Source organism: Python bivittatus, unplaced genomic scaffold, assembly GCF_059951505.1.
Source record: "Python bivittatus isolate LINGU-HERP-01145 unplaced genomic scaffold, Pbiv_v1 ctg000610_np1212, whole genome shotgun sequence".
NCBI classification, from domain to species: domain Eukaryota; kingdom Metazoa; phylum Chordata; class Lepidosauria; order Squamata; family Pythonidae; genus Python; species Python bivittatus.
Window position 1 is genome coordinate 17932879 of NW_028277088.1, and position 23692 is coordinate 17956570.

General features: G+C 38.1%; 1 protein-coding gene across 1 annotated transcript in view; it reads right to left on the minus strand.

Moving 5' to 3' along the window:
• Positions 1-23692, minus strand: part of ARMC3 (armadillo repeat containing 3) — a 67880-nt gene that overhangs the window by 38988 nt on the left and 5200 nt on the right. Inside the window, exons 2-7 of the mRNA XM_088150448.1 lie at positions 12256-12304; positions 4940-5057; positions 4145-4270; positions 2790-2858; positions 1858-2033; positions 29-223 (exon numbers count right to left, since the gene is read on the minus strand). Of these exons, the coding sequence (XP_088006574.1) occupies positions 29-223; positions 1858-2033; positions 2790-2858; positions 4145-4270; positions 4940-5057; positions 12256-12303 (732 nt within the window). The 5' untranslated portion in view covers position 12304. The remainder of the gene's footprint in view (positions 1-28; positions 224-1857; positions 2034-2789; positions 2859-4144; positions 4271-4939; positions 5058-12255; positions 12305-23692) is intronic.

The window sequence follows — 23692 nt, forward strand, 5'->3', positions numbered from 1 at the left end:
TTCATATCCTTGGTTTCTTCAAGGATACCTTAGTTTCCAGTATCTTGAAAAGATGATCTAATCCTTGATTTTCTCTTAGCATCACTCTTGTTTCTCTGTCAATGGTAATGATACCTAAAGTTTTGAGTGCTAACAACTGAATAACTGGGTAGTCAGACTTTAGAAGTTCCAACAAAGGAGGAATTACATTTAGTTCACGTATTGCAGCACGGCTCTGAAAATCCTATATTTAAATATCAAATAAAAATAATGTGATTAGGGAAAAAACAATATAAAGCACAATATAATTATGATTATTGCAAATGAATAAATTAGCTCAAATACAGTTTAAAGAAATGTTTTCAACACATCACGCATTAAGCTCCATATGTCACAAATTATATATTAAACAGAACAAAACTCAGCAATTCAGTTTACATATAATTTAATATCCATGATCAATTTTATCTGAGAAACTGAGAAAATTTATAATATATTGATACAAGAGGGATCAAAGAAATGCAGTTTGACAATTTCATCTTGGTATGTATCGTCATATCTCTACTTCCTTGTTTTTTAAAATAACTAAATGTTAAAAACTGCCTTGTTAAGTATTTAAACATTTTCTTGCTGTGCAACATTAAAATAGTAAAAGTTACTAGTTTTAAGTAAAAAAAAAAAAAACCACCCTGTGCATTTTTCTATACAATTTCACTTATCAGTTTAAACAAGCACCAGGTGCAGGTGTCTTGATATACCTTACAATAAAGATAGATAGCAAAAGAATGGAAACAGCAAAATGTGATTCAGAATAAAGACATGCTCTGGTGCCCTAGAAAAGATTGAACTGTGAATTGAATTCATTACAGAATTGATTCACTTATAACCTGGTCCACAACCCAGTTCAATTGGAGTACCTGGATTTAAGCCAATTTGATACCATTTACATCAGGAGAGCCAAAGTAACTTAAATCCTAGTGTTTCAGCTTCACTGGATTGTAGATTGGGCTATTAGACTCTGAAAAGAGCTCTTCTACAAATTTACTATTCTTTTGCTAACCAGCATATCGTGACATTAACACTGATTGTGAAAGTAACCAATTACAATAACCTCCCTCCCCTTCTGAAAAGAAGCTGTCAAATGCATTTACTAAGAGTTTAAAAGGTGCAAAATCATGATGTGTTAGGCAAGAATAATGCAAAAATAATACTTTTCATTCCATCCCCTCCAAACATGGACATTTTTATAACCTTTTATGGAACAAACAGTTTTTCCAGACGATGAAGAGACAATGGATTTTATGCATTCTTCTATCTTGAAAATGATTTCTTTTATAGGCATGTAAATAGAGCTTATTCCAACTTATGCTAAACATATTTAATTGGCAAATTTAACCAGAATCAAAGAGACTTGCCATTAGGTAAATCACCCTAATTCAGTGCAAGAGATGTCTGACTTCCAGCCCTTGCCAACTGAAAACAGTAAAACTTTTGCAAGCAGATTCAGATCTGTGTGCATAGCGATAGTATTAATCATATTTTAGCAAGGATGAAAAACAGAAACATGAGTGTTTCTCAGTGTTTCTTATAAGCCCTCTTATCTTCCTCCTCACCAACATATGACCAGCAGTGTTATAGATTACAATCATGACCACCAGCTGAGTTAACTGGAAGGGGGAAATTCATCAAGCAAAGCAGCCAAGGCATAGCTATCAGTGCCAACATTATGAGGTATGGGAAGGACGATGCATTTGAAAATGAGGTGGCAGGAAAAGTGGGGTAAATGCAGTGTGAACCAAACACAAAGCAGTATCTAATATCAGATTCGTTTACAGAAGACATACGACTTTGTAATGAAAAATGGAGGGAATTCATCACCTGCACTAGACTATAGATGCATTCAACACAATTCTTCTTAACATCAGGATCAGGACTTCCTAGCAGTCGGATAAGAGGCTCTAGTCCACCTTGCTCAAATATTTGCACTTTGCTATTATAATCAACTGCCATATGTACCAAACAAAGGCTAGCAAACTCATGGATGACAACATCTTCTACAAAACATTAAAAAAGGACTGTGATCAGACATTATCCAGCAACAAACATGCACATTTTATAAGCAAAATGTTGTTATATTCAATTAAAACCAGATTCTAATTCATTCTTAAACTATTCTCAAGATTTTAAAAATGAACAGGTAAATATATTTATTTAAAATTATCCCAAAGGTCACAGTCCTACAAAAACATGTTGCCAAATGACAAGGGCATCCACAGGGGGAGAGAAGGGCCCTATTTTCATTTTTGTATTTTTATGCTTGATGGCTATTGTGGAATGGAAATGTGAAAAACAAACCAGGAAATAAATTGAAAAGTCAAGGTGGTGGTCATGACCATGGTAATGGTATGTGGGAATGACTTTGGGAAACAGGAAGAAAGACAACTGTCATGCAAAAGGCATCTCAGCCCACAGAAGGAAAAGGGGCATGGGAAGCATCTCAGAAGGGACCCTCCCTAGTTTTTTAGAAAGTAAAAGTCAAGGAGGGGAGAAGTGCTTTCAGACTTGCAAGATTCTGTTACTATAACCTTACAAGAAAGGTACTGTTTGTTATCATGGTTGGTGCATGTTGTCTGGACTATCTTGAAGGAATGACACCATGTGATTGAAGCCCCACCCTTTTTAATGTGTCTTGTAGCACAAACAAATGGGGGGGGGCATCAATCATCCAGTTGCAGCTGCTACCTTGATTTTTTTCACCTCCCCAGCAAATGAGAGAAGCAAGGATTTGCCAGAGAGGTGCTGCAAGTTACCTTCTGGTGCCAGACGAGCTATGAATGCACTTGTGACATCAAGCTGCCTTAGTGATTTTTTCACATCATCTATAATGAAAGAAATAAAGCAATATATTCTGTTAATTGAAGGAATACAGTGTGCAGTCAGGACTGATAATGCAGACAGAATACTATTGTTTAATCCTGTAGAGGAGATGTGATATTAAAGGATTGGTCTGGAAGAACAACAGAAATAGAGTATGCTTCACTTACAGTTGACAGGCAAAATATATTACAGGAAATTAGGGAAACTAAAAAGCAAGCAATTTCCAAAAGAGAACTGTATATCTTTTGTTTGCCAAGCACCAGATATGCAATCATATTCCATCAAAGAATGAAGGACAATTACTAATTTTGGCAGCATTACTGCAAAAGCTTTCATATTGATGTGTGTTTAAATAGCAGTTTTTGAATAGCTTATGGATTTATTTAAAAATAATTAATGTGATTTTTCTTCAGTAGATACCGGCCCATTTATGAAAGCAATATTAAAATACAGTGCTTTAGTTTCACAAGTTATGAAAGACTTGTTAAGAATTCAGTGCACAATATTGGAAATTCTTCATCAAATCCATATTTTTAAGCCAATATGATATGACACTCTTCCTTATGTTCCCACTGTGTGCAAACATAACTTCCTGCTGTTCTCCTGGCTCTGCTACATATTCATACATGGGCATAAATGCAGTATCCTAATGTAAAATCCAGTGCTAGTAAATCTCAACTTGGGGTCTCACCCTGCCAGACTGAAGATCTGCTGAGCTCCCAATAGACAAACATCTTTGTCTGCTTTCAACTTAGTGCCACTTATATCCTGGAAGCTTGATTATTTTGCCAGACTGTCAAAAGTTGCTGCTAAATTATAATTTTTACAACATTTTACAAGGGGAATAAGTAATTGTATTACTTTTAATTTTAGTTAAATTAAAGCTTATGCCAAATCAACTTCCGTTTTCACCCTGCTCTCACCTACTTCCTCAACTTGGCTCTGCCCACTTGTTGGAGTGAAGGTCCTGGCAGGGCTCTCAAAGGACAGTGTGGCTTTTGGTCTGAAAAAGTCGCACACCCCGACTTACTTCATAGTAAATTCCTCAAGCCTTGCACATTTTTGTTCTCTTTACAGACCTTCTTTACCCAGTTTTCTCTTTTCAGAGCCAGTTATTCCATTACTACGATGATAGAGCAGTTCAAAGAACTATTCAGTTAACTATTTCTATTGTTGCTTAGCAAGAACGTTAGACATATGACAATTTCATAGTTTACATCAGTTTAATATGCTGTTTAACAGTTTAACTTTGCTTAATACCACGCATGTTTCTAAGGGGAACTCTTACTATGAGATGCCATGATCCCCACTACCATGGTAGCATTTCTGCGAACAGTGGGATCTTCATGTGTAACTAATTTAAATAAAGGTTCCAGGGCTCCAAATTCAAGAAGTGTCAGCTTGTTTTCTTCACCTAAAAAGCAATTCATTACATTTAATTTCAAATGTCCATAATAATAGTCATAATAATACAGTAAGCTCTCAATTTAATAGACCAATGGGGGGAAGAGGAGTCCATAAAAGTAGAAATTCCATTAACCTTCAAAGGGTTTTACACATGTTTTTTAGATATTTCATGCATGTAATGTAGGTGTAAAGTGGCATATGGGATTTTATACATGCATAGAAGCATTTAGTGTATGGACAGATTTTGTGTATTGCAACTCAGTTTGTCCACTAAACTGAGTCTATTAAAATGAAGATTTACTGTAACACTAGTAGTAACTGTAGAAGAAAAAAATAGTAACAATATGGAAGGATGAACTACTTTGAAACAGAAAAATGTTACATGTGTCTGTCAAGGTCACAGTTTTTGCTCTGCAGTGGTCTGACAGCTGCCTAGCTTAGGCATGTAGAATAATATATAATAATAATAATCTGATTTGACTTTCCTTGCTGCTTCTTATCTGGAAGAGGTTGCTTCTAAGTCAGAACGTCTCATGAGTTACAGCTTTATATTACTCTACATAACTCTATATAATATATTGCATACTGTTGGCACTTAAACTGAAATAGGAATGATTCATATAAGTATTTAATACTCATTAAAGAATGGGTGGAACATGATAAAAGAAGAACAAACCTTTTGATGCAAATTTATACAGAGCTTCACATGCTTTATATAGAACTTCTTCTTCAGGGGAACTAAGCATCAGTACCACCGTTGCAGCTTTCTTGCTTTCAACTGACAAAGGATCAAACTAGAAAACCAACAGTAAGAATATGAATGAATATAAATCATATATATCCTTAAAGTTCAGTGTCACAGCTATTTACTGATAAATATAATATAAGTCAATCACTGGACATAATACATCTTTTGAAATTACAGTATTGTAAAAAAAATTACATAAAGGATTCAATAGTTTGCAACTTTAATGGCAATTTAGTAGGCTTATAAGAAGAAGCCATCTACCTTTCCCTTTCCCTTATTCTCCATGAAATGGGATCTTGGAGGGAGGACCAATCATTCTTAACAGAAGTGTGAAATGCATGCTTGCAGAGGGCTATTGAAATTTGGTTGAAGACCAACATGGTCCTTGGCCACAGATAGCCTACCTCTAAAACACAGATGAGTAGGAGATGAACAATGATTATATAGATAAATGGATGGATGTAATTCAAACTTGCTCTCCACTAATTCAGCATCTGGCTCTAGGAATCTCTTCACAAACTGCCTTCTTTCCCCTACTCACAGGAAATCCACTGACTTCTGATTCACAGTCACATACAAAAGAATTTTGGAAACTGGTATGATATACATAGATCAGTAATCCTGAAAAAGAGATGGCAACGAAATGGCCTCTATGAGACATTATTGGCTCTAGATAGATTTTGGCATCAGTGAGTTTTTAAATGAAGCAACATTTGTTGCTGATCTCTGGTTATAGGCAACAAACTAGCAAGAAAGCACTTACAGATTTGATCAAACATCAAAAATTCAATTATAAAATATAATCTGGATAGACAATTTATACTGAAATACATTATAATGTATTTTACTCAAGTAATTCTCTGCATCCTACATAAAAGGGTCAGGAAAGCTATGGATAACAGCATTGTAAATGATTCAATGAACAGCTCTGCTCAGTGTACAGGTATAGTCAAAAACAGGCTACTAGGGATGCAAAAAGTCTGAAGAACAAAGAAAGAGAAATAGTACAGGAAAAACACAATTGTATTAGAAAACCCTGCAGCGCACTTTCACGTGGAATCCATGGACCACACTGATCAGATCAACTCAAAAAGAACATTACTATCAATTGGGAAAAAGGATACCAAGCATGACAACTGAGATGACAGAAATTCTCAGAAGTTTTTATTTGAAAACTCCTATTTGTACAGGTAATAATAGCCTCAAAGGCAGCATAAGAAATAATGGAATCAGATGGATAGGCTGAACAGGCTATACAATTTTCTTTTTTTTAATGATATAAAGTTCAGATATGCTACATAAGCGAATCATAGTGTCATAGAGTTGGAAGGAGCTATTTAGGCCATCAAGTCCAACCCCCTGTTCAATGCAGAAATCCAAATTAAGCAACCCCAACAAATGGCTGTGGAGCCACCACTTAAATATATCTAGGAAAGGAAAGCTCACAATCTCTTTTGGCAGTTGGCTCCTTTGTTGAACCACTCTTACTATTAGGAAGTACTGCCTTTGTGCATCTATGACCATTATTTTGTACCCTGTACAGTGGGACAATAGAAAATAAGATTTGACCTACTTTGTGTTACATGCCTTCAGTTTCTTATCTCAGGGATAAACCTCCCCAGTTTTCTTGCTGTGTCCTTGTTAGCTTCAGTCCCCCAGTCACTATCACTAGACCTGTTCCAATTCGTATCCAGTGTGCCCAGAACTGGATACAGAACTCAAGGTATAGGTCTGACTGATGCAGAATATAGTAGAACTATTATATCCCATGATTCAGAAACTAGATTTATTTTGATTTAGCCTGTAATTGCATTTATCTTGGCCCCAACTAATGTAGACCTTGTGATTGTCTCAGAGCAGATGGGTTGTGATCTGGATCTGGAGGGTGTTTCCACCACCTCTTTGCCATAGTCAGATCACTTCTGATTAGATATATATAGAGTTGAAGACAAAAGAAATATAGAGGTCAACAATAAACAAATATGTTAGAGATACAGAAATCTATGAAGATATAGTGAAACTGGACATTAATGAATATAGAAGAGCTTATAGAAAATAATTAAAATATATTATAGTTTTAGTAGTAAAATATTAGTTTCTGAAAGAGTTGAAGGCATTTATAATGTACAATTTCTTTTTCTTTGTAAGCTTTCTTTGTTTTATAAGTCTTGCCCAGCTATTGAAGGGAGATACAAAAAAAAAAAATCAACTGTTTAAATTTCCAATGCTTTGTGTCAATCTGATTATTTGTGGTTCAGAAAAGAACCCGCAATAGCCAACATTTTCTCGGCCTAGACTATAAAGCTGAAAGACTTCTACCAACCCACACTGAACTACAATGGTAGATTATGGTTCATAATAGCATTGGTCATTTTTGCCAATCACCTTTGTCAGGACCCAGTTGGAAGTAGTTGCAGGGTCTGGGGATCAGAGACACTGTTTTATACTGGTTCAACTCCTTCCTCAGCAGCTAGTTCCACTCTCTGATAACTGGGAATGAGGAATTGGCACAGTGGTGCTCCTCTGTGGGGTGCCACAAATATTAGTATTCTCCCCCCTTTATTTAACATCTACATGAAGCTACTGGGGGAGGTCATACAGAAATTCAGGCTCTAGTATCAATATGCTGATAATACCCAATTGTACATCATGACCCTGGGCCTCACTGGAGATGATATCAAAATCTTGTCTTGGTGTTTGAAGGCTGTGAAGTTCTGGAGGAGACCGAAGCCTGGAAGTGTTGCTTTTCCATGATGGGGCCAGCCCTCTGGAAAGGTCTCCAGCTGGAGGTCTGCCTGTCTTCAACATTATCAGCCTTTCAATATATTAGGTGTGTCTGCATAACACACTAAACCAGGGGTTGGGAACCTTTTTGTCTGAGAGAGCCATGAACGCCACATATTTTAAAATGTAATTCCGTGAGAGCCATACAATATGTTTAAAACTAAATACAAGTAAATGTGTGCATTTTATGTAAGACCAACACTTTTAAAGTACAATAAGTCTCTGAATTCTTTTTAATAATGTTGTTATGCTGTTGCTAACCAATGATGAATAAAGTACTTCTTACCATTAATGTGACTTCTGGTGCTGCATGGTTTTGCTGATGGCTTTGTAGTCTGGTTGATACGTGGTGAGGTTAAGCTTCATGCAGGCGTTGAGACTTCCATCCGTTAAACGTGATTGTAGGTTGGTCTTAATGTTCTTTAGATGTGAGAAAGACTGCTCACATGCATACGTAGAGCCAAACATTGTCAGTACAGCAATACTCACACGATGCAGTGTGTGGTATGTGACAGGAAGCGCGTTCCGAGTTTTGACAATCAGCTGGTCCGCGGGTTGAAGTTTTTTCATTTCTCCCCACTTGTGTTTGCTCGCCAACTCTGCTTGCTGTCGTGCAAGTCTTTCCAAATCTTCATTCAGTGACTTGAACTTATTCACCCACATGTCTGAGGCCTTCAGGTCAGCAGCTTGTAGCTCAAAATCTCTGACGGAGACACCGGGGATGTAACTCAGGTCGGCGCTGTCCACTGCACACTCGTGTGGATGGGTGATGAACTTAAAAAGACGAGTGCGCTCACGAAATTCTCCAAAGCGTGCTTTGAATGACTGCAGGAGATTAGATGTGAAGCCCGCTAGCTGCTGAAGATCAAGATGTTGAGCAGGGTCACTTGCTGTGGATGCATCTTTAAACTCTCCCAGTTTTTCAAAGTGTAGTAAACGACCTGTTTCAATGTCAGCGATGAAGACTTCTAGCTTGTTTTCAAATGCAAACACTGCTTGTTGAAGGGATAAGACTGTATTTCCAACGCCTTGCATTTTCACATTGAGCTGGTTCAGATGTTCAGTCATGTCCACGAGATAGTAGAACTTCAGGAGCCACTCAGTGTTAGCTAACTCAGGATGCTCGACGTTTTTCATTTCAAGAAAAGTCCAGATTTCGCTCAGACAAGCCGCAAAATGGCTGAGCACCTTCCCTCTTGACAACCAACGCACATTGCTGTGCAGAAGCAGACCGGGATAATTATTCCCAACTTCATCCAGCAGTGTTTTAAACTGGCAATCATTTAAAGCTCGGTCAACAATAAAGTTGACCACCTGAATGACCAGCAACATCACCTCACCAAGCTGCTCGCCACACATCTGAGCACAAAGCGCCTCCTGATGTAGGATGCAGTGAAAACTTAGGATGGGTCTCTTTTCATGTTCACGAAGAAGCGCTATGAATCCTCTGTTTTTCCCCACCATGCACGGAGCACCATCAGTACACACCGAAATAAGTTTATCCATCGGTAGATTTTGTTCTTCAGCGAACTCAGTGAAAGACTTGAATAAATCCTCCCCTCTTGTTGTCCCTTTCATAGGGAAAACAGCAAGACTTTCCTCACGTAGTGTGTCACCGACAGCATACCTTGCAATCACGCTGAACTGGGATAAATGGCTTACGTCTGTTGACTCATCCAAAGTGAGAGAAAAGAATGGTGCTGTATTTATGTCCTTCACTTGTGTTGCCTCAATTTGATTTGCCATCATGATGATGGCAATCATAAACAGTTCTTGCCAACAGAGGCATGTCTTTTATTCGTTTGATTATCTTGTCTTTATCCGAAAAATCGTCAAAAAGTTCATTGGCAACATCAAGCATGAATGTTTTGGCATACTCCCCATCTGTGAATGGCTTTCCGTTTCTCACAATTGCTAAAGCGCCAGCAAAGCTAGCCGAATTCCAGTCACCTTGTTGGGTCCAAACACGGAGTTGCTGCTGACTAGCTTGCACTCTGCACAGTAGCTCTTGACATGCTTTCTTCCTGCTGTCCCCCGCAGGATATTTCAATGCAAATGTAGTATGGCGTGTGTCGAAGTGCCGCTTTATATTTGACCATTTCATCGATGCAATTTTATCATTGCATATTAGACATACTGCAGAACCTGCTCTCTCCACAAAGGCGAATTCCTCTGTCCATTCCTGCTGAAAAGTACGATACTCCTCATCTTTTTTTCTTTTAGGCATCTTCTTCAATAAAAGGGTTTCTGCAATTAGCTAGCTGACTGAGGTGAGGAGGATACCACCCCAGGTAGTGGTCCGTGGGGCAGGGCAGAGGTAATGAAGGCAGGGTAGCCAATTGCAGGTGTAGCTGGTGGGATGGACCCTTACAGGCTGTCAAGGAGGTTAGGCCCAAGCCGGGGGCTCGATTTTCGGCCACTGGTGGAAAGTGGCACCGTGCCTGAAATATGTCTCGTACCTCGTTGGGGCCACAAACAGGGGGCCAGCCCAAGATGAGGACTCACCCAACAGAGCAGGGGCAGCGGAAGCAGGATGCAAAGCGGTGCACCCGGATCGCATTTGTGTGGGCCGCCGATGGGAGCTAGGCCGAAGCCGGGGCCTCGATTTGCGGCTGCCTGTGGAGGACGATGCGGCTCCAGGCCCATTCGGCCGCGGATGCTGCGAGGCAAGGTAGGGTGAGTCCCAAGGATGCCGGATGCGGATGCGATGCGGAGGAGGGCGTGGCTTGCGCTCGGCGGATAGAAGACATGTTCTAAGCCTTACCCCGTTATTTTTTTTATTAAAGATTTGGCAGCGAGCCAGATGCAGCCATCAAAAGAGCCACATCTGGCTCGCGAGCCATAGGTTCCCGACCCCTGCACTAAACCATATTATGATTGGACTAATGTACCAACTAAACCCAGATCACGGGCAGAATTCTACCATAAGCTGTAAACGTAACTTGCTTTGTACATATGTCATGTCACTTACACAAAAAGGACAGAAGTTGCATCACAATGGCACAGCAAGTTTCATCATTCTGACAAAACCTTCAGATTCAACAGACACAGATTCAAATGCACCTGATATGATGCATTTATCAGATCTTTTAATTACAAACTAATGCGGGTACTTCAAAACTTTAAAACAAGTGTTACATAATAAGTATTTAACAAGCTGGATGATACTTAGAACATTTCAAAGCCTTTCAAAGTTACAGATATTATGATACTTCTGAATAGCTCATTTGAGTAATCAATTGAAATGATGTATGTAGTTGACCAGTGACACAAAGGATATAGGGCAAAATCTTCAGTATTTACTAATAGATATATTGTAATCCTCCATGCTATAAGCATTTGATTTTCAGGATGGCTCAGCATAGCTGCATGTTTGAAAAACTGGGTATTTAAAAATAGTTTAAAAGTGGAAAAGAAGAACAAAATTTAAATCCTAATACTGATTGTATGAATAACAAACAAGACAGTAATATAAAGCTCATAGTAGGCTTGCATTGTTTTTTGTTTTGTTTTGTTTTTACAGTGGAAAAAGAGCAATGTACCATCAGGTGGTTTTGTTATTGAAGTTTAAGAGTATACTGATTTTGTGTAAAGACTTTAAAATTGTTTATACCTCAGCATGATATGTGAACTAGCCATTTTGGGCTTATTCAATAAATCATTTTTAACACAATAAAGGCTGTAAACTGACCCAAACAGTCATGTTTTCAGCCAAGCATCTCTTACTGCTATCAATTAAAGGCTATTCCACATTTTCTTTATTGATGGGTTTTGGTGAAGCAGCAATGGGAAAAACAAAGGAAATCTAAAAATGGAAGACAACAACATCTGAATATATAAAACAATGGTAAAATTCTTGAATAGGGAAATATTAAAAGCCCCAGACATGAGTAGAACTCTGCCTACACTTAAAATTTTGTTTTTCTTCTGTATCCACACTTGCTTCTCACTTTTTTTTTCTTCTTGGATGCCAATAGATAGTCCAATTCAGCCATGTTGGGATTTTGTCCATGAAACAGAGAGTTGGATGGAACTGCCTTGGGTTCAGACAAAAGGGGTGAACTACCAGTTGGTATTCTTTGAGGAGAAAAACCAGGAAAGTCCTCTTACTGCAAGGCACAGAACAAGATAGTCTTGCAGAAAAAGGATCAGCTATGTGAGGGAATCCCTAATAAATCTCTACAGATGAAGTGAGAACATTTAAATCCTGCTCTCTCTTTCCATTAATACTACAACTTGATGCCCTGCCTTACCAATGGAATACAATATTCTTCATAAAAATCAATGTGATTTGTTCCTGTGCTTTATACACAAAGCCTAAATGAAGAAAAAATGTGATTATCTTTATACGACATTTTTAGAAACCAAAGGGAAGTAAGTAGGAGTAAAAGACTGAAGAAGGGCAAACCTGGAGGTTATAATTGTGAAACATTTTTATGAGTACTATTTTATAAACTTACCACATCCTTGGGAGGAGGCTCAACTTCCTTTTTTACCTTTTTACCCATTCTAAAAACAAACAGAACAACAGGAATAGATAGTGAATATTCAGTGGGTACATTTTATATAAGATTTAATTGAATTCACATCATTTGATAAAAAGGTTGTTATAAAGATGTGAAATAATTCCTAGATTCAAAAGATCTGTTCAAGTTAGGAAACAGTATTTTACTATTGAATATTCTATATACATTTAAAAAAACCCAAAGAGTACCTCTTCTAACCCTACTCACTAGACACTAAGGTATCTGTGTCTCTTGATCTGAGCTCAATTCCTGGTGAATATAGAGCAATATCAAAGTGTTTTGCAATGCTCTCTTCCAGGATGTTTAAAAAAAAAAACTTTCTAACCTAGTCTACAGTCCAGCAATTTTCCTAGTGATCTCTATTTCAAATAATAACCAAATAATAACTAATAAGTAGGTCTGATCCTACTTAGCTTTCAAGAGCAGTCAGAGCTGCCACTTCCTTTGGCCATGACTAAGCAGGTCTGAATTTGTATTGTATTTTTTTAAATATTGGTTTCATTATTAGATTTATTTCAGTAAATATGTGCATGTTTTATTACAGGCATATGTGAATTCAGAGAGACTTACCTGCACTTTTAGCATCAACATGAACATTAATATTAAGCAATAGATTGGTAATCACAGCCCAAGCAAAGCTGAAAAGGCAAATATCCTAAAAATTATGATACATACAGTTCTGCAAATCATTTAATATGGCCCTTTGGATATGTTCCTTAGAGCTGCAAAGCATCTGCAATCACTTAGAGGTATGGTGTGCTACTTCAGGGTGTCTATATTGGTCATTGACCAAGATGGTCGTTGCTCTCTCCACTCCTTTTTAACATCTACATGAATCATCTGTCACCACGGGATGAGATATCATCAGTATGCAGATGATACTCAATTGTACATCTCCATCCCAGGTGAACTAAGTGAGGCTGTGGATGTTCTTTCACTGTGCTCGGAAGCTGGGGGGGTCTGGATGGGGAAAAACAGGCTTCAACTGAACCCTGGTAAGACAAAGTGGCTGTAGATTTGGGGCTCTTCTGCATCTAGGGGCTTATCATCTTTGGTTCTGGATGGAGTTGCACTGCACCAGATAGACCCAGTGTGTAATCTGGGGTCCTTCTGGGCTCATGACTACTGCTTGGGGAGCTGCAATGTGCTCTACATGGGGCTATCCATGAAAAGTATCCAGAAGCTTCAGCTGGTGCTGAATGAGGCAGCGCGGGGAGTTATGGGCACCTCTAGGGCTGCACATGTAACATCTCTGCTGCATGAGCTGGATTCGGTGCCAGTTTGCTTCTGGGTCCAATTCAAGGTGTTGGTTGTGACCTTTAAAGCCCTTCATGGCATGGGTCCAAGTTACCTGAGGAACTATCTCGTCTCAGTTACATTGACCCATCCCACCCAGTCCAGCAGGGAGGGCATGTTACAGACACCATCAGGTAAAGAATTTCAGCTGGCGGGGTCTAGGAGGAGATCCTTTTCTGCCATTGCGCCCATCCTATGGAACATCTTGCCCCTTGAGGTGAAATTGGCCCCCACTCTTCTGGCCTTCTGGAAGAGCTTCAAGACCTGGTTCTGCCAACTAGCATGGGGATCTGATGGGGGTTCACAGCATTGGGGGCGGTTGGTAGCTTGAGGATGCTCTCTCCATCTTTTTGTATATTTTTGTGAAGATTTTTATCGCTTTCTTTTTACTTATAAGCTGCCTAGAGTCACTTATACAGTAAGATGGGAGGCGTATAAATTTGATTAATAAATTAAAAAAAATAAAGATTGACTGACTGATGGACTTTTTAAGGTGTCCTGACATAGCATTGATTGAAATAACAATACTTTTCACTTCATATTTTGCCCATAGTTAGGTAACTATAATTTTCTGAATTTGCTCACATAGTTAAATTTATCAACTATATGTGAGAAAAAGGAATATTCTGCTTCTGAAAAAGATGAATTTATGTAACTCTAAGAGTTGGAAATTAAATGAACAATTATGTAAAGAGCACTTATTTTAAAACTGTCCAATTGATTCTCCAGATTGCTGACCTTTTGCTCCCATTTATATTTGCATTAAGAGAGCATCTAACCCATCAACATGAACTGATTAGATATTTTGCTTATGTAAGATGTATCTATGTAAGTTTGGTAATGCTAGAAAATCAAAATTTTACTTAGTGATTTTGCTTAGAAGATTGAATTGTATCCTTTCTAAATATGCTCCATAGCTAAATCAAAGGATTTTTCCAAAACTGTTTCAAATTTAATAACAATTAAATGCATTAACATCTGTAGAGCAAGCATTAATATACTAAGTAGTTATGAAGCAATGAGACTAATATGTTTTGATTTTACTTATAACTGCAGTCCCCTTAACTGATCATTGAAATAAATCCCCTTGCCCACCTCCTGCCCACCTTATTCTTTCTACTTCATAATATTTGCTTTGTCTTCCCAAACCTGACATAACATAGAAATATTTCATTTACTGGCAGATTAAACTTGGACATTTTATACTAGAGTAAAACCTTTTCTCCTAATCATACGAATGTACATACACGTTGAAAAATTAAGGAGGAATAACATTTTCACTCTTAGTTATGCTAATTTCTAAGTAATGGCATTTGTCACCCTCTCAACAACTCAGGAACAATCAATACTGGCAAGTTCACAGATGCTCCTGACCCAATACTTGGGGGAAAAAACAGGTCTTTAAAGCCTTATGGAAACCAGGCAAAGTTGGGCCATCCAGATCTCAGGCACAGTAATACAGAAGGCATTTCCTGGGCCCCATAAGAAAACATTGTTTAAGAGACAGGACCTAGAGGATGCCAGTCCTATATCAGATAGAGAGGAAACAGGTGGTCCTGCAAATAATAAGGCTTTTATCAAGAAGTGCTTTGAAGATAATAACCAGCATGTTGAATTGCACTTGGAAGCCCACTGGCAACCAGCATAACTCATGAAGTAGCAATGTTACATGGGCATACCAAAGTGTAGCCATAATTACTTATGCTGCTGCTTTCTGGAGTCTTCAAGGCAATCCCATGTAGAGTATATTGCAGTAATCCAGAAGAGAGGTGACTAAGATATGAGTGATTATAAATATGACCTCCCAATCCAGGAATGGGTGAAACTGCTGCACAAGATGGATTTGTTCAAAGGCCCTCCAAGCCATGGTTGCCACCTGCTCTTCAAGCAGTAGTCATCAGCCTACAAGGACCACTAGATTGTGCACCAGATCTGTTTGGGGAAGTATAATCCCATACAGAACTAGAGATGGAAAATCTCCAGATCCAGGAGGCCTCAAAATCCATAGCCACTCAGTCTTGATATTGTTTAGCACAAGATGCATACCTTAACCCATGCCGATGGATGACTTCACCCAGCAGCCTCATGTAGATATTAAACAGGAGGAGGGAAATAATAAATGTACCATCCCAATCTCTATTCTGCCATGGGTCATCCACAACCATGATCAATGTCTAAATGGTCGACACTTCAGTGGTTCGAGCCCAGCTCCACGCAGCAGAGTGAGCTCCTGCTTCCTCCCCAGCTCCTGCCAACCCAGCAGCTTGAAAACTTATGTGAGCAGATAAATGGGTACTGTCACCCCGGTGGGAGGAAATATGCTGGCGGCGCTTGCACGGGAGATGGGACCAGTTGCCGGTAATGCGGAAGCCGCGCACACCCAAAAAAGGCGCAAAGCAACAGAAACCCCGCCTCCTGAACTCGCCAGGTGGGCTCTGCTCTAGGAAGGAGGCAATGGTAAACCACTTCTGAAACACCTTGCCTTGAAAACTGCAGGGACTTGTCCAGGCAGTTGCTGCAGAATCGGTCACGACTGAGTGCGGATAAAAAAAAAAACACCAAAAAATTCAGATAATTGGTTTTCCACCAAGCTCTCTGAAGCTGCTGTCTGACCACTTTCTCCACAACCTTCTCCAAAAAGAGATGTTTGGAAACTGGATTGGAAATTATCCAACCCCATTGGATCCAGGATGGCTTTTTGAGAAGGGTTAGACCACTGCCTCTTTAAGCACAAATGAAACCACTCCCTCAAAGATGAATGTACCATCACTAAACCCCATTGCACATCTCCTCTTGGGAAGCCTTACTAACCAGCAGGGGTATGGATTTTATAAACAGGTACTTCCACTCACAGCTCCAAGGACTCTGTCCACTTCCTCAGGATCAACAGACTCACACTCTTTCCAGAGTGGGAAGACCATACCTTGGCTAACTCAACAGGACCTGCATAGCTGCAGTCCCAGCTCAGAGTGAATGCAAGAGATTTTATCCAACAGATACTCCTCACAGTAGTCCTTCAAATGATCTTCTAACCCAAACCTCCCTAGAGGGAGTGGCTTATCCTAAATAGGGCCACTAAACAGCAATTTGTGCATGTAATAACAGTGGAAAAATACATCAGCTCTTATCACCATGGTGTAATCCTTAATAAGGCTCTCACCCATGTTTGGTTAGACTTGTTCTTCATCTTCCTCCAGCAGCACTCCAGGCTTCTCTTCTGCTGGCCCCCAATGTCTCACACCCAGGTGGAAAACAAATGAACTCCATCTCAGTCATCTCCAGTCTAAGAGACCATCTACAGTCCTTTAAAACCACTAAATAGAAATCTTGCAGGCCCAACTTCATCTGGTACTGTAGATGTATAAAACATAGAAAGCACTGCCAGCAGTGGGAGCTGGCAGCTGAAAGTTCACTTCCGGCAGTGCAGCATGAAGAAAGCAAGATGGCCACTGCCCAAGGTGATGGACTCTGCAGATGCTGCAGGACTTAGACTAGCATCCAACCTGGCCACTGATCCTGCTCCCACTGTTGTTTCCTCACAGCACCCATTTGCTCCAGCACACTGGCACACCGAAGCTGAGCATGTCCAGATCACTGTCACCAGCACCACCAAGCCATGAGGAGAAGAAATTGCTGCCAACAAGAGAGAAGCATTTGCCATGGTTGCCACTGTTCTGCAGCCCAACACCAAGCAGCTGATTGGTGGTGCCAGGCAAACATATGCCAGCACTGTTGTTGTTCCTGCCACTAAACAGCTGAACTTCAGACCTCAGTTCCAACCCCAACTCTGAACTGAGCTCTGGCACCTTTTTCAGGTCTCAGAATTCATCCAGAAGCTCCCTGTAGGACAATTCCAAACTGACCTCTCCAGACGCACCAAACTTTATGGTGACTACTGCTGCTGCTGACATGGAATGTGTAACAGGTCATGGGAACACAGGGGAGAAAACAGGACTTTTGCAAAGGAAACACCTCAGCCTAGAGGAGGGGGGAAGCATGAGAAAGAGACTCTGAGCAACTCTGTCTTAATTACAGTAGGCATAAATTGATCTGGAAAATTGCTTTAGCAGATTTTCAATATTCTGTACTTTACCCTACTAGCAATAAAGATCTTTACAGAAAGGCAAATGGTTCTTGTTTCCTGAATTTCCCTCCCTCTAAGAGCCTGACAGCTGCTACCAAGGTTCCCAAAAACTTGCTGTGCCTGTCCCAAATTCCCAACTTGTTTGGCACTATTACACACAGAAAAAAATGCCAAAACTCAAGTTATATTCTTGAAGTTAGATTTAAACTATTATATCTGAGCTGCAGAAATTCATGTGACCACTAGATGGAAATAAAGAGATACAGAAAATTGTAACTCTTTGCTGTCATTTCATGTGTTGATCTGTGTGTGGATGTGTGTGTGTGTGTGTGTGTGTGTATTAACTGATTCAATAAAACTAACAAATAGCAACTACCAAGAAAAAGTACCACTCTCTATTCACATGGGCAATCCCTCAATGTACCTCAGGATTTCCCAGCCTTTTTGGACCACTAGATGGCAGCAAAACAATATAGAAAACTCTTAACTCTTTATTGACATCTAGTGGCCATCTGGTATTTTTGCAGCCCAGGTAGGAAAACTAAACTAAATTTGATGTACTATTCACCTGGTAACTGTTTCCTTAAATGTATGTCAAGGAGTCCAAAAGAGCTAGTGACTACTCTCTCTTAAATGATTTAATTTCCAATACCAGAGCCAGCCTAAGAGGGAAATGCCTGAAGTAAGAAAAACAGTAATTGTTAAAGTTAAGTGGATGACCAACTGAAATACAGAAGTAATGCTGCAACTCATGACTTGCTAGAATGGAAATAGCTAAAAAAGAGATTATTTATCACTCCACTGAGCCATCAGAGTAGCTTTGCCTTCTCCCTTCTGCACACCCTATACAGCTTGAGAGAATGGCTCTTGGATGAGCATCAAGTCAAAATCTGATGAAACTGACGTCTCAGAAGGTTTCATAGCAGTCCTGGTTTTCTTCTTTTGCTCAGTTATAGTTTTGGTTTCACTTTTGAATGAATCTCATAAATTAATACTGGACAGTTAATACTGGGCAACAGAACTATCTACAGGTAGTCCCTGAGTTAAGAATGCCTGGTTTAAGGATGACCCATAGCAAAATTCAAGTTAAATACACAATGATTTGAGTTAAATACACAATGGTTCAAGTTAATTACATAATACTATTTATACAGTATCATACAATAATACTGTTCCGGGTTACATACAAATTCAACTTAAGGACAGACCTTGGGAACAGAAGTGGTTCTTAAACTGGGGACTACCTGTATATAGCTTTCTCTCAAGTCAAATGTTGATAATCAGTTATGTCCAGTTTGCATTTCTCACTTTCAAAATAATATTTTTTTCATCTGCAGGGATCTATCAGGCTGTGTGCAATCCAAGGCAAGAAATATGTGCACCAGTCTGTGTTCATTTTAAAAAATAAGCATTTTGCTGGATCTAGAGGTTTTTTTTTAGAAAAAAACTCGCCACTTTCCTTATCTTTTCTCAATTTCTGAAAACACAGATGATAGAAGGAAAAAATTCTAAAGCTCAAGGAACAGCAGTTAGCAAACTTAAAAGTGAAAGCACTACCAGATGTGTAACTTATCTTTCTCAAGGAATCAGAGGTCAGTTTCGAGGGCAATTACCTCCTCTGGAGAACAGACAGTAAAATAAGGATGTAACATGAGATACTGGGCTGTTATATATTGCCCCATTCGCTTAGGAAACCAGCATCGCCTTTCCCCGGGATTGATTACAGTTCTGCCTTTCGGATCTTTGATTGCTTTCAATCCTTTTCAAAAGTATGAAAAATTGCTTGGCAAATTAATAACAAGCACCACTAACTTGTTTCATCTTTTTTCCTTTTTGACTTGTTACTTATTTTACAGCTAAATCTAATTGTAGGAGCTGCTTAAATCTATTATATTATTTTTTTAAACTTGTTCTTATTCGTTGTATTTTTAACCTATTCTCAGGGATGTGAACAGTTCAGTTTCCTTAAAAGAAGTCATTGAAGAATTATATATCTGTGGTTTAAGGTTTGTACGTTTGTATACATTGAGATATATGCACATACAAGTTGCTTGTAAAATGAGGAATATACAGAATTAACAATCCAAAAATCCTGCTTCCATCAAGTCTTTCAAGGAATCCACAACATTATAAGAAGCCTTCTTTCAAAGACCCAAATAGTTCTCTGCTTCTTTCTCATCCTAGAAAACATTTACTCTTAAGCATATCAGTGAGATCTTGAGGTGGCTCCATTGTTGATTGAATTTGTGTGTGTGTTTTTTTAATATGACTGTGTTTTACATGTTTATTGTTTTATACTTTTTTTTTTGCTGTATGCTGCCCAGAGTCACATCTTGTGAGATTGGCAGCCATATAAATTTGATAGATAAATAAATAAATATCCATCTCACTTGTCCTTTCCTGTTGACTTCCGTCAGGAAGAAAAAACAGTAATCCCAGCTCCTATTGCAAAAACACTACCAGAATGTTGCTGGCCATAAGCTTCCTTCTTGAATCACTGAAACATAATCACAGCTATTAAGTGTTCTCATTAGCTCTCAAAAATTACAGAATAGGAAGAAATTCTTAGAAGTAATTAACACTAATCCTCAATATCCATTACAACATTCCTTCAGTAGTTTCAAGTCCAGGATTGCCTTAAACATAGCTAGGTTTGCTGCCAGCATATGTCTTAGCATATGCCTTTGCTACCAACATATGTTAAGGCTAGCATGGGAAAGTCACGTCAAAAAGCTTCAATTCATTTGTTAGCTTAAATATTCAATTTGGCAGCATCTAAAGGAGGGTTCAAAAAAGACAGGATGGTGTTCACGACTGCACAGTCAAAGCTCTGCCCCTTTACACAGCATCAGTGCATATACAAAAGGGGCAAGGTTTCAGTGCAGGCAAGTAATGAATTATATATGGTCTAACAAAGGCCAAGGATTAAATTCAAGAACTTGATTCAAAGGACAAAGTGGTCTAGCAGCTCTGAAGTTCAGATTGTACTAACATGGATTTCAGAGTAGATTATATTTCCTTAAGGTTCCATCATCTTAATGGGAAGTGCAGACCTTCCATAGGGGCTGCATAGATATATTTCAGTTGATATTCACTGAAATAAACATTTTTCAAGAAACTACTTAATATTAAGCAATTTATTGAATGTTTGGAATAAATATAGGAAAAAAGTAAGTCCAAACTTCTCCCTGCTTGCTTCCTTACTGTATATCTACTTTTATGATGAAGAAAAAACTAAGAAACTTACTCAATGGAGAGGGAATAATCTGTTTACATTACAAGATTTTATTATTAACAGGAGAAAATTAAGATCTCTCAAGTCTTTTGCTACACACTGCTCCTCCACACTCAGTTGGTTTCAATACTGACTAATAAGCAGCACAGCAAGAAGAAAATTAAGGAAACAAGGGGGAAATATTGAAAAATTTGACTGAATTAGAAAATCTTATACGTCATGATACTGAACATTTACTGGCCACAATTTATAATATATTGTTTAGTCGTTAAGTCGTGTCCGACTCTTCGTGACCCCATGAACCATATTGCGCCAGGCCTTCCTGTCCTTCACTGCCTCCCTGAGTTTGGTCAGTTTCATGCTCATTGCTAATTCACTAATATATTAGTGAAATACAATTCAGAACCTTAACATGCCAAAGATTGTATAATTAAATGGATGCAGTATTTGAATACAATTATAGAGATGGAACAGTGGGAATTTCAATGGAAAAAGAATATTACGTTTACCTCAAATATTATACTTAGAGGGAATGGGCAAAAGATGCTTTATCGCTGGTACATTGCTTTAGTCATGATTGCCAAAACAAGTAACTCCTGTCCCCTGAAATTCTGGAAATCCAATGAACACATTGAATCTTTCTTCCATATGTGGTGGCAATGTTATAAAACTCAACAGCATTGGAAATTAATTCATTGTAGAACAAATTTTGAAATTTGTAATCCAATTTTAACCTGAGATATGCTTATTAAACTTTACTAAACCATACATTTCTTCAAAATACATTGAACTGGCATTATTTATTTATTTATTTGTCAAATTTATATTAATAGCTGCAAGGATTTTATATGCTTTTTATTGGAACAGATCTGTGATCCCCTCTGGCAGAATCGATAATTACACTGTGGGAATATGCCTCAATGTCTAGAGTAACTTCATATGTAACAGTAAATCTGATGAACAATTTCTGGACTATAATTTTATACATGGAATTGTGCCACGTGCCAAGTTTGGGTTCATATTTTAATCTGATATAAAGTCTACACATTATTTACAATAATTTCTCAATGTAATTGAGAATGTATTGTTTATTATTTGCAGTTTTTCTTCTTCCTCTTATTCATTTTAATTGTGCTAGTCAAATATTTTTACAGCTAAATGGAGACATGTCCTTTAAATATGGAGACATTTAGAAATTGGACATGGAATATCTATAGCAATCTAACTTGTTAATGAAGTATTAGTATATATTAGCCATATGATATTTTAGATTTGCTAGTTATTCAGGATTTGTTACTTATCCACCTGTATTTTATTGCTTATATTAGTATTTTTCCTTTTTACTATATTTTCTATATCCTTTAAAATTTGTACTTGTACTAGTATTATTTCTTTTCCTTTTTTATTAATTTTTTTTTTAAGGCAGGGTTTCAATCTTGACTTTTTTGATCGCCCTCTGGCAGATGCCCATGGCAGGGAGAGTGGGAGGGAGCACTCTGTATGCCACTTTTTGCTTCTAAATGAAAGCTGGGATATAAATCAAATATATAAATAAATAGTATAAAAATCTTGGCTTTGTATTGTTGTGAATAGTCCAAAGATCTCAAGCCTGTTCCTAAGCTGAAATCTGGGAACCCAATCCTGGGTAAATTGTAAGTTTTTTACTGTGCTTCATACAGTATTAAATACAGTAATTACTCCTTTATGATTTAAAAATCAATTAAAGCAAAAGGGGGACAAACTGTACTTATCTGTAGTCACAGAGATCATAATAAAAAGTACAGATTCTAGGGGAAACTATTCCAGTGCTACTTGAGGACAATACAAGCTGTGTCAAACAATCTAAATGGAAAAATGATGTGTAAGATTTCAAATGTCTTCCTGCAATGAACAATAAAATCCTTCCTTCCATAGAGAGACTTTAAAAAATAAATTGCTTTAATATAATTCTAAAAGAAACAGAACATAGTAGCTATTCAGTCAGTTAAAGAAATGTCAGTATAATAAGATCAAATCCTGTTTTCTATCTCTAAACTTAAAAAGATACATATGTTCTAAATGAGCTATTTACTCACTTCAGGAACAAGTAAAATGAATCTATGTCAGATATAGTTTAGCTCAGACTGGGCAAACCTTTAGCAGAGGGTCCCAAAGGATAAAGGGTGATATGATACTGTCATGAAAAAGGATAGAATGTTGGTATAATTGTGTTTTGATAGATTTTATGTATGTTAAATCTGTCTAATAACAGAGACGGTGTTCTTGATTTATTTCCATCAAAAATTAGCAGAAAATTACAATTCTCTTGTTCAGCATTTAGAGTGGAATTCTGATGGTAGTGAAACTTCTAGTGGGGCAAAAAAGGGGCTGGGAGGCGGCTTGTACCAAGTAGCCTGTTCCTCTGTCATCTTATCTGGTTTAAAAACTGATACGTATTAAACAGGAAAGACTATTACGTTAGGGATTTATTTTTTTTTGGCACAACCACAATGTCAGACAATCTGCAATTATAAATACGATACTAATCAATCACTTAAGACATGCAAATATTTTGTTACAGATTTCTCTTGCAAGCTTTTCTGCTCTGTCCTGCTTATCACTGGAGGAGTTCAGTGGGCCTAACTCTTAAAACAATAAAAGTATCTCTCTGAAAGAGTTATATAACTATCAAAGGTTTCTAAAGTACAGAGAAGAAAAGCAAGAAGAAATCGAGAGCATAAATACAGAGCAGTCAATCATGGAAAAGAATTTAAGGC